The sequence below is a fragment of the Azolla caroliniana genome, unplaced genomic scaffold (assembly GCF_043228905.1).
Source record: "Azolla caroliniana isolate FFs.n. ecotype wild unplaced genomic scaffold, voAzoCaro1.0.p SCAF_11, whole genome shotgun sequence".
Taxonomy (NCBI): domain Eukaryota; kingdom Viridiplantae; phylum Streptophyta; class Polypodiopsida; order Salviniales; family Salviniaceae; genus Azolla; species Azolla caroliniana.
The window spans coordinates 19,751,982-19,764,064 of record NW_028230446.1 but is presented as its reverse complement, the minus strand read 5'-3'; the positions used below and the strand labels follow the sequence as shown (position 1 = coordinate 19,764,064).

Below are 12,083 nucleotides of genomic sequence, written 5' to 3'. Positions count from 1 at the left end.
CATTGAATCCCTTAAGAGGGACCAAGGAGGTTACAAGTATTTATACTGTGATTTGAAGTACATGCATTATAATATTCTGGATAATATTCTAGAACCTTCTACTTCTAGAACTTTCTAAAAACTCCTAGAACTTGAAATAAATAATCTAATAGTAATCTACTAAGCTATATATATAACATGGCCATGTATTTGGATGTATTGGTTACAACATAACACTTGACTATAATACAAGAGGTTAAGAGTTTGAATCTTGACATAATTATTTTCATGTTTGTGACATTATCATCCCCTTTACGGCCGCCTTTTCGAAAGCATCATGGTGCAAGGATGAGCTGAACGGGAGTGAGTGACCATGCGGCCCTCACCGAGAACTCGAACACAAATGGGTGGGCGACTATGCAACCCTTGTTTCGCCTCATCGTTGTCTCATTGATCTTCATGTCTATCTTCATACTCTTGTGTCACATCTAGCTCTAAGTTCATCCGTCGCTTGTAGCACTATCATTTGTGCTCCGTCCTAGTCCACGCTTGGTATGTCCGTGACAGTTTGAATCCCTTGAAAGGGACCAAGGAGGTTACAAGTATTTATACTGTGATTTGAAGTACATGCATTAGAATATTTTGGATAATATTCTAGAACCTTCTACTTCTAGAACTTTCTAAAAACTCCTAGAGCTTGAAATAAATAATCTACTAATAATTTACTAAGATATATATAACATGACCATGTATTTGAATGTATTGGTTACAACATAACACTTGACTATAATACAAGAGGTTATGAGTTCGAATCTTGACATAATTGCTTTCATGTCTGTGACAGGAGGTTGATTTTGGGCTCCTTGATAAGTCCTTGACTATCGACCCTTTGTTGTTGTAACACTACAATTGTCAACTCTAACTATTAAACCCGTCGCGTGAACTCCTCTTGTTGTTGTTGCTTCTCTATAGTAACCTTTTGTAGATCCCCAAGTAGACGTTGATTCTCTACTTCAAGTGATGCGAACTTGGATTTAAGATTCTCCATTTCTGCAACAAGGGTGAGATATTCTTCTGAGTTGATGGCGGCCATAGTTTCGTGATGGTTATAAAGGAGGATGAGAGAGAGAGAGAGAGAGAGAGAGAGAGAGAGAGAGAGAGAGAATTCGAATCAAACTGTCAAAACCAAGAATAAAAGATAGAGTGCTAGAAGAAGGATATAAGGGAACACGAGAAGAAAGGAACAAAATGCTAAGAGAAGAATGGGTGTATTAAGATAGAAAAAGAAAGAGAATGGATACAAGATATGTAATGAGAGCTAAAGACTGGTGTTCATTTGAATTGATTTGAGAATACATGTATGCCCCTATTTATAGGTTCCTATAGAATAACTTAGAGATTTCTATAATGTTCTAGAATGTTCTGGGACATTCTAGAACATTTTGGAATGATCCAAAGTTTTTACAATAATCAATGTAATACAAAAGATAGCTTTTACCCTCTCATGTGACAAAAAGCTATCTTAATGGTTGAGGTTTTCAAGCATGGATTATAAGGTCCTAGGTTCAAGTTCGGGTGACACCATAATGGTTATGAACACATGATAGGTACAGAGTGAAAGTAGGGAGAATGACAAAGCTCCGGATCTCAAACCGACAACACTTCTGCCACTAAAATGATGGATCCCTGAAACAGAACCGTTCCTCCCTTTTTATAGTAGAAGGGGAGGTCGGTTACATCAACATTGATGACACCCACTCTTGTCAGCAATCCCTCACACGATTTACTCCCATCATATCCTATTATTCCCCTCTTTTTATGGGATACTTAAAGTACCAAATAAACTATCTTTGTCGAGTACTTATTAGACCTTGGTAGGTTCAGTTCGGGTGACGCCATAATGGTCATGAACACATGATAGGTACAGAGTGAAAGTAGGGAGAATGACAAAGCTTTGAATCTCAAACCGACAACACTTCTCCCTCTAAAATGATGGATCCCCGAAACAGAACTGTTCCTCCCTTTTTATAGTAGAAGGGGAGGTCAGTTACATCAACATTGATGACACCCACTCTTGTCAGCAATCCCTCACACGATTTACTCCCATCATATCCTATTATTCCCCTCTTTTTATGGGATACTTAAAGTACCGAATAAGCTATCTTTGTTGAGTACTTATTAGACCTCGGTATTTACATATATGTTTTATGTACATAAGCCCTAGTCCGTGTTCATCCTTGCACACCCCGTTCATGCGCATCCGACTCCCCTTTCCTCCTATGGTCGTGATCCACCACGACATTTTACTCCATCTCTAATTCTAATATGATTCAATATACGGATTAGAGAGTCTAGATTCTAGGCCCATTCAACCAGAGTGTCTAATGGAATGATGGAAGTTCACGAGTGTGGCAAAAGTAAAGGTAATGGATGCACATTACCCATTTGTCCAAGCTCGGGATGACATGCATCAAAACATTAAAGACAAAAAACTACTAAAACCCCCTCTTTTATCTAGGGGCATAACTTATCAATGTTAACATGGTTTTAATTGTTGATTGCATGCCACATAGAGGTGGACAACGAACCTTCTTGTGAAGGCTTAGTATATGAAGGCATGCTCTAAGGTTGGGAGGACTCAAAGAATCATACCACCTCTTTTTTCTCTTCTTCTTCACAACAGATTTTGTAAGTACATGAGAGAGAGCGAGAGATAGATTATATTATCGTCTTCGGAGGTCAAATATGACCTATGAGACCAAAAATATTACATTTCACGTGATACGTGTGAAAGTGAGTAGCGACTCTCGATGTTCAAGAACATTACCAATGAATGTTGCAATCGAGAGTGCACATTGTGGTTGTGTGTGTGAGAGAGTGAGAGAGACGAAAGTTGAAGGGAGTACTAATGTGGCAATTTTTTTATTGGAGCAAGTGGAAATTCTTTCCTGAGTGGAGTGTTTGTCTTGCCGATTGGCTATTCAACATCTTCCACTACCCATGTAGTGTAGTGTAGTGTAGTGTAGTTATTGGGTGACCAGACTCCATTGTCACACCCATAGTAAGTAGTGTTTTTAACACACATTTATTAATATAATTGTGTGTTTTCACCAAAAGAGAGAGAGAGAGAGCCCAGATGGATGTAGCTCAGTTGGTAAGGTTGCCCAATGGAGACCAGGTGGTCATGGGTTCAACCCCTACATTCCACAGTGGCATCTAGTGAATTAAGAGATATATAAGAAGTATATAATAGAGAGGTAAGGAAGTTGGGTTTCAAACCCAGAATGTAGTGCTAAGAACTTACTACTAGGGTAAGGTAATTATGAGAGAGAGAAAGAGAAAGAGAGAGCCAACTAAGCTCATGACAAATGATTTAAGAGAGAGATTTTGACAACACCAATTGAGAAAGAAATTGATGTGGGTTCATGATAGACATCCAAGTACTATTGCACATTTTTAGATGTAACTTTCCATATTTATCCGTAGAAAAGTGATCATGTATACATATACATATCCTCTAGCATAGGAGATATAGTTTTATCCATCTAAGAGCTATCATACATATTGTGCAAAGTTTTTTGTACTAGCATCCTTCAACTCCTGTGACCAAAGACAATAACCTTCAACTTGGCTTTGAAATGAGCAATCTCATCTTCTTGTGTAACAAAATATTGATATATATCCAAACAATCATAAAAAGTAGAATCATGTTCTTATGTTTTAATAGGAAGTATAATATCCAATTAACTATCTACCTTATCTACATCAATGGCCAAATTCTATAGGTGTCAAGCCATGAGCTAGTCCCATATGCTGCAAGTTCTTAATTATTCAAGATACTTCATTGCCATTGCATCTTTATACCTCCAAGTATATCCTTGAGATTACTATTCTTTTTTCCCCTCACATACTTTACTATGAGAAATGTGTTGTGTCGGGGTATGATTGTCACATACAAAGCATTGTGTACCTTGGAGAGATAGATCCAACCATGGTGAAGAACGATCCTTCTCTTTGTTTTATTGGTCATTATTTATAGATTTGGTCTTTTGCTTGAGAGAGAGAGAGAGAGAGAGAGAGAGAGAGAGAGAGAGAGAGAGAGAGAGAGACTCAAGCTTGACTTACCACATTGAGTAGATCATGAAATGTGAAAGGCGAGAAGAGCAAGAATTTTTATCGTCCATAAAGCGGCTAGTTTTGACCTATGGGACCAGAGTATTGATATGTGTCTCTTTTCTAAGAAGGGGTATTCATACATTGAAGCACAAAGTCTCTACGCATGAATAAAGCATACACATATGAGCTCAACCTTCTAGGTGGTGTCATAAATATGACACTTAAGTTATCACTCCCTCTTTGTATGTCATCATATCTTGAACAAATTGCACAATATATCGAGCACGTGAAGAGCAAGTGACATTCATCCTCTACCATGCCTTCATTGCATACTTTACATGTCTTCAAATTCGTTATATTTTGATACCATGATGCAACTTCAATACCTAACTTGTGAGATCGAGTGTGAAATAGTGTAAGGGCTCTACGAGCATTACTACTCATATTGGTAATGAGATAAGGTTGGATACGATCAATAGCCATTCTTGCTTTATATTTAAACCAACATTTAGGGTTGACATTTGCAATATAGTATTCTAGCTTTGTCCTCTTAGCATCTTCCCATTTCATCCTAACGATTCCACCAACCTTTCCTCAATCATTACATAATGCATAGCATCGCCCGAAAGCTCTAAAAGCTCATCCACACCCCATCTTCTAAACCATTTCCTTATGTCAACAACCCAACCGGATGAGAGAATCTTACTCTTATAATTCTTTTGTAGCTTACGTCCAACATTCCAAGCAAGATGTGGTAATCGGCAATTCAGCATATTCTTGACTTTTGTAATGTATTTATATACTCTTTGGAGTGCCAATATTTCTATGGCTCGAACACACATGATTGAAGAGGTCCATCTTGATGAACATGATGTGTGCTCTAGGCTCTTGTCAATCAAGGTCCAAAGCACCCAAGTCCAAATTCAAACTATCTATAGGTGGATCTGAATGGTGGATCTGAACACTTACCCTATATTGATTACCGTTAGAAATTGACACCCATTGCAATTTATCCACAAGATACTCAACTACCTCTAAAGAATAATTGTTTCCCCTAAACCAATCTTTACAACAACTACAATTCACTCAACTTCTGTAATCAAGGAAGTATCCCTTCTAATCTATGCGAATAACTTTATCCAACTTAGTAATAAAGGGGGTTCACGAGTGGCACTAATACATAATTTCATAAAATCATCCCATAGTAATACCATAAACTAAAATCAAAATACGATAGCAAATCATCCAAGATTTGGAAGTAATCCAAAGACATCTTTAGAAACCTTAGAATGTCCAAGGAAAAATGGATTCCTTGAATTTCTAATAATCTTGCGTAGGTGACTAATGATATTCATGATAATCATCCAAAATTCCTCATATCCATACATAATCTATCATAGACATGAAATTGCCATATACTTGCTTTATCTATAGATGTGGACACTACAAATTTTGCTCTTGCTAAGCAATGAAACACATGAATTTCCTAGACCAAAACAATAACCGTTTCTTCACTTGTCTTGAATCATTCTCTGACAAAATCTAAATGAAAATTACCATTCACTTGCTTTACCTATAGACAGACACCATTGATTTTGTGTCTCTGGCTAAGCAATGGAACACATGAATTTCCTAGAAAGAAATGGTGACCATTTGTTCACTTGTCTTGAATCACATCCATTCACTGCAAATGAGCCTTCATGATCCTCCCTAAGATAGAATGCAAAACATTATGCACCCTTGAGGATCTCAGGATTCTTCTTAAATCACGATGGTTTAGCATCTCGCCTTTTCATTAAATTTCTGACCTAGGTAATTTCTTAATGGATAGAAGCCATTCTAGATACCATATTGAACTCTTTATCAAAAGATTCTCCTGTATTATGCATAATTTTAAACTGGTTTCTACTGGAGTAAATAAAGGTTTGCAACTTTGCATATAAAATTGCTTCTCAAATACTTACATATCAGCCTTCTTTTTGCAGAAATTGTATGTCCAAACCTAAATTTGACATGTCACTGAACTTAAATTTTGGCAAGTATTTGTTGGTACATGTGTCATCAGTAAAGACTCATTAACACTTTTTTGATGGTTAGGCAACTTTATTCACAAAAATACATCTCATTATCCCATGCTAGAAGTCAAATACACTTGTTATTTTTTGAACCTCAGAAAAAAAGCACAATCAAATACTCACAAGAAAAATTCCCATGCAACAATAAGAACCAACCTTCCTTGAGATTCTGACAGCAAAAATAAAGCATAAAGAATTCTTCTCTGATGGCTCAGATTGATAGTATCATCGTGATCATACCTAGGTGGGCAAAGGAAATACCAAGAACGAATGTTCGAACGCCTTTGTGAAAAGGAGAGGTGCATTGGCAAGCCCGAGTCACAAAACGCATGAACGCACAACAAGAAGGTTTACACACAAACACGAATGTTTGAACGCCTTTGTGAAAAGGAAAATACCTAGATGAGCAAAGGAAAATAACATACGGAAATCAACCTATTCACAAGCATTTAATAGAGTTAACAGGTTCAAGAAAACAGCAGCCAACTATACAAATTTATATTACAAGTGTTGCACGATACAAGTATTGCCATCCTTGGCAAGACCAACTTAGTCAATCTTAGAAGTGGCTTTACTCCACTGTAGCAGTTCCAGAAGTCATAGCAACAAAAATATCGTATAACTCATTTCCCTCTCTTGAGAATCAGTAAGCCCCTTGAAGAGAATAATAGATAAGCCTATTTGCTGATATAATGATTCAATTCCTTGTGAATTCATCATGGCAAAAACACATAAAAGAGTTACCAATTCTGTGTTTCTGGTAATTGATCCAGAGGTTTGTTGCTACGAAATAATAGTGTATCTGCACAAAAACTTCCCAGAACACGGCCTTTCCGAAACAAGATCAGGACAAAAAATGTAGACACTTACAGTATTTCTCAGAACTTTGGGGCTGACCTCAAATGCCCAAAAATACCTGAAATCATGTACACATATCGTGGCCACCTTGGTTGAAGCTGCAGTTTTCATCTACAGCCTGCCAGGAATCAAAATGTTTGGTACGGAATGACATACCAAACTACTAGAATGCAATTAGAAAATACTTTTCAGCTCACCTGCCCACTACATTTTCATTGCCAATACCAATTTTTGCATCAGATTCAATAGCATGCAGCCTCACTGTAGAGTTAATCAACAAGAAACCAAAGGAAAAAAAAAGCAAATTTGACCGGAACCATGGGATTCCAATCAATTCCAAAAAACTCAATACTGCAAACTGCACAGAAGTACAAACAAATTTAAAATCACGTTAAGTTGGAAGTACAGACTTCTGCACACCTCTAACTCATCAACGAAAGCATTGTGGTGGGTTTCAATTTGCGACGACATTGCTTGCACCGTCAATGTTACTCTACTACTTGGGTCAGTCACCACTGCACTAGGTATTGTCCCTGAGGTGACTTTTTCAAAGTTATAGCCATTTACTGTAATGCTTCCTAACCCATTTATGTGTACACTGTTGACAGTTGCAGTTTTCACATTCACTATTTTCTTCAAGCTCCCATCTACATCAGTTGTTTGAGATGGACATAATAGATCACTTGAAAGTCCAAATACATTGGAAACAGAGGTTTTTGATCTCTTTGATGCCTCAGGTAGCACGGCTCTTCCCACTGCTCTCTTTAAACCTTCATCTGCAGTGTCCTCGATTTCATCTCCTGTTCTCCCTACTTGTCCAGTGGGTGGAGAAGTGCTCAATGATTGAGATGCTTTAAGAGCTGGAGAAGATGATTTAGTCTGCCTCTGTGGTCTCATCGGGCGGACACCATCTGGAAACACAAACAGGGGGATCTGCTTTCTACGCACGTGTGAAACAAATATTTCCATTCCAGGCTTCCAGTAATCATATAGATTCACAGAATGCCTGAATTCTTCAACCGTGCCCCGGATGTCAAACTGTTGTCCTTCACGGATCGGAACCCCCTGTTTACGTAGCAATCCCATGAAGAAAGCTGTGTGAGGGACAGGCTTAGAAGGATCAACATATTCATAGGGAAAAGGATGGCACTGAAGCATCCCAAATGTATCACGTTCGATCTGAGTAAAAAGATAAACATAAAAAGGAGAAATGGGAAATGCAAGTCATCATATAAAGGAAGGGCTATGAAAATAGGTCCTACATGAGATTTTGGCGTAAACTTACCTTTAATGTCAACTGCCTAAGGCGTGACTCGACCCACCCATGCCACGAACGCTTATCACTCTCATCTGCAGCCATTATGTCAATTTGCAAATAGTTTCTGTATGCTTCAAAAAATGGATAGGTCTCAAATAAGGAACTCCACTCTGACTGCTTCATTTCCACACCCTGATAAAATCAAACTTGAGTATGAATGCATTGATGATGTATGGGAAGGTTAATAATGGCACACTGTTAGTATTGTAATAACTTTGAACCTTGCAAATTTCATTGCCAGTCTCAAATTGTTCTGTCATGACCCGAAGTGTGCTCATTGAGACATTGTAGCTGGAATTCATGCAGGGGTATGCTGGTGTAATTATTGGCATCAAATGTGTGCGATCTCGAGGGTTCTTTCTTGGATCCCAGATAGGCAAGCCTAGAGTTCCTTCTTTAATCTCACAGAGCATAACTGGATTCGGCCACCTCCACTGAGTATACACTCGGAAAAATCGTGAAACCAGCATGCTGGGTACTGCATTCGGATACAATTGACAAATTCTTGCTACTAATAATGCCCAGTTAACACCTCCTAGAAAGCCTGTTACCTGCAAAAGAATAGCAACTTAGAAGCACTAAAAATGCAAGCAACGATATCCTTCTCCCATCCAACACAAATGCAGAAGATAATACATTTGAGTACACTGCACGCCTCTTAGCCCAAAGCTTTAGACACCTCAATGTGGTTCGAAAATTCTGTGTCCAAACAGCCACGACAGCAAGGCCACATCTTACGTCAACTTAGGCTCTACCTTGCAAATGATTGCATAATACTTCACACACTAAACAGGAGCGCTACGAACTAAGACAGACCTGAATGTTAGGCACAAGCCGCAAAATCTGATCAGTAACTCGGCACCCATTAAGACTTCTTACGCTTTGCTCATCCACATTGCAGAGGATGGACTCCTGAGATATATCAAGATCCTACAATATAAAATGATAAAATGGGTGCAAAGCTTAATGAACTATGGAAAGGAACATTCTATTGATTATTGACTCAAGCCTTCTATTACCTCTGGAATAACCCACAGAGCAAGCCTTGCATAAAGCAAGTCTACGGATATACCATTAAATTTGAACTTCATGACGGGAACATGTGCATCTGGTACAGGATGAAGCTCTGTAACTTCAGGCATTTCCAAGAGCATGTCATGAAGAACAACAAAAAAATCCTCCTGAAAGAAGAATCGTCAATTCTCTGACATTAAACCATAAGTTCTAACGCTTACGGAAAGCAAATATTCACTGCAATAACAAATCAACCTCTCGTGTAGCATGGCGAGGACCAATGCATAGGGTGTCAATATCTGTTCCAGGACCATGAACCTGCAGTGAGCATAGAAATTTAGAGTTTCCATAAGACTAAAAAATTAATAAACGAGTACAGAAATACCCTGTTTTTACAGCCAAAATAAGATAAAACTGAAAATCTTCCAACTTCCACAGATAACTGAAACAGAACACAAAGTTCAGAAAGTATCATCCTATGCTTTCCTTAGCCTAGAGGCATGTCAATACTCCAACATCGCAATGGAATGATGTTCTAAAGGCCAACAGATGCACCTTATTTACTGTCTATTAGAGTATATCTGCTATTTACAACATTAGGGGTTTTGAGACACATCCCAATGAAGATTGTATGCATTGCTTAAGAGCAGAAACTTGATTTTGATGTCAAGCATACAGTTCTAGAGCATTCTACTGGAATGATGTTCTAGAGAACAAGAGCTGTACCCTATTTACTGACCATTAAAGCATATCCACTATTAACAATGTTAGGGATCCTGTATCACATCTCAAAGAAGATTGTGTGCATTGTTGAAGGGCAGAACCTCAATTTTAATGTCAACCATATAATTATAGAAGCTTCTCCTGAGCTTCAATATTTTGTTCCCTAGGTCATTGTAAAATGCATACGTGCCCAGAAGCTTTATGACAATGATTTTGACAGAATTCATGGCATATATCCTGTCTGCTCATCCTTTTCAACACTTAATATATCGGAAAGTCTGTGATAATTTGTTATGCTTCTTCCATCCTAATTTGTTATGGTCTCAGGAGGGCTCTCCTGTCTCTTTCTAAACTTTGAAGGGTAGCATAAACAAGAACTTCAACACCCCACATCCAATAAGCAAGCATATTTACACATTGACCAACCAAAAACCCTACCAGTCTCCTGTAATCCAAAACGCTTACCCCAAGTCGATACGACCCAAATGTGAAAATTTTAGCATTTGCCTCTTGCACAACTTGCTCACTGTATCCTTTGCTGATGCTTATTTTCTTCACCCACTGTTTAACAATCTAAGATTGACATTCACCAAAAACGTGAGTTTAGTTTAGGGAAGACAAACCTCGTAAGTGTGATAATAGATTTTCAAATCTCGAAATCAAGAATCTGTCTCACTTGATCAAGCCGTCCCAGAACCTCCTCTCTCAGGACTGCTTCCTCCTGGCTTTCGTAAAGGCCAGCGCTAGCTAGAAACTGAAACAAAAAACAAAGAAAAGAATTTCTTAGGAAATATACAGCAATTATCTGCAACAAGGAGAATTTAGGATAGATAGGAGGATAGATACATAGATACACAACAAGGATTTTCTTAGGATATATGTTTGCATGTTCGTGCGACAAGGATCTTAATTTCACAAAGAATAAAACCTTGTGCAAATCCTGATTCGTTGATATGTCAGCCTCAGTGGGGCCTGATGTGGAAAGGGGCTCTGTGACACCATAGTGCTGCAGCAGCTGCTGCTGTTGGGGTTGGGATTGGGATTGGAGTTGTTGAGCGCTATTCTGTGAAGCCATATCGGCGTACCTGATGAATGGCAACAAGAAAGCTTCTACAGTAAGTTCTAGGTCAGACGAAAATAAGGCTCGGAGTACAGAGAGAGACGGACAGGAACGCTTTGATCATTGATTAAAGAAAGCGATGAGAAAACCCAAAAAAAAGAAAAACATAAAAGGGAATGGATCCAACCTGGAAGGTGCGCGCGGTTTGGAGACGGCAGGAGCGGAAACGAAATGTAGGGTTTGCGGAGGGATAGCGACAGAAGAAGAAGAAGAAGAAGAAGACACAGGGAGGGAATGCTGCAGAAGGGTTTTCTTTGCTGTTTTGTTTTTTCTGCCTCTGCTGCTTTCTGTCGGAAAGCTCTGTGTCTTCACACATACGCATACACATACGCATACACATACCACATACCACATACGCATACACATACACATACACATACACATACACATACACATACACATACACATACACATACACATACACATACACATACACATACCACATGCACATACATACACATACACATTCACATTCACATTCACATACCACATGCACATACACTAGCAAGGTTGGTTTTTCTCTTGGTTGTTTATCCACGGAGCAAGCTTGGTTGCTTGCTTGCCCAATCTTGGGTTGGATAGGCCCAGGTTTGCTCACAAGTGGGGTTGTGTGTGTGTGTTTGTCCCCTCCCGAGGCCTTGCCTTCTCTACTCCGTCCTCTGCCCCAGGGGGATGGGCTCCACCCCATGCCGCAGTTGCCACCTTTCGTGAGTTTACCAAAAATGGCCCATTCAGTTACCATATTTATGATATCTAACTCAACTTCAACATCATGGGCCGAAACAATGTGGCCCACACATAGTGAGAGAAAACAATCATGCGCTCGCATCGTCCGTGCATCTTATCGTTCTTGTGTTATGACACAAGAGACTACATGAAG

The 12,083-nt window shown here is 38.9% G+C and overlaps 1 protein-coding gene across 1 annotated transcript; it reads right to left on the bottom strand.

Moving 5' to 3' along the window:
• Positions 1 to 6,636: 6,636 nt before the first annotated feature.
• On the bottom strand, positions 6,637 to 11,240 carry LOC147858377 (nuclear poly(A) polymerase 4-like). Its single transcript, XM_087326792.1, has 11 exons — positions 11,012 to 11,240; positions 10,760 to 10,837; positions 10,549 to 10,656; positions 9,616 to 9,678; positions 9,366 to 9,527; positions 9,163 to 9,276; positions 8,983 to 9,045; positions 8,568 to 8,897; positions 8,314 to 8,478; positions 7,226 to 8,207; positions 6,637 to 7,146 (listed from the first exon to the last, which is right to left on the bottom strand). The coding sequence occupies exons 1-10, from the start codon at positions 11,156 to 11,158 to the stop codon at positions 7,374 to 7,376; spliced, it is 2,064 nt and encodes a 687-aa protein (XP_087182918.1). The 5' UTR covers positions 11,159 to 11,240; the 3' UTR covers positions 6,637 to 7,146; positions 7,226 to 7,373.
• Between the last annotated feature and the right edge of the window lie 843 nt (positions 11,241 to 12,083).

Bases quoted from the DNA above. Each gene is read 5' to 3' on its own strand.
- LOC147858377 (XM_087326792.1), bottom strand. From the start codon at position 11,158: ATGGCTTCACAGAATAGCGCTCAACAACTCCAATCCCAATCCCAACCC. The intron at 9,528-9,615 runs GTTGATTTGTTA...TTCTTCTTTCAG, and splicing joins CTCGCCATGCTACACGAGAG to GAGGATTTTTTTGTTGTTCT. The intron at 9,046-9,162 runs GTCTGTCTTAGT...GTTTGGACACAG, and splicing joins GGCTTGTGCCTAACATTCAG to AATTTTCGAACCACATTGAG.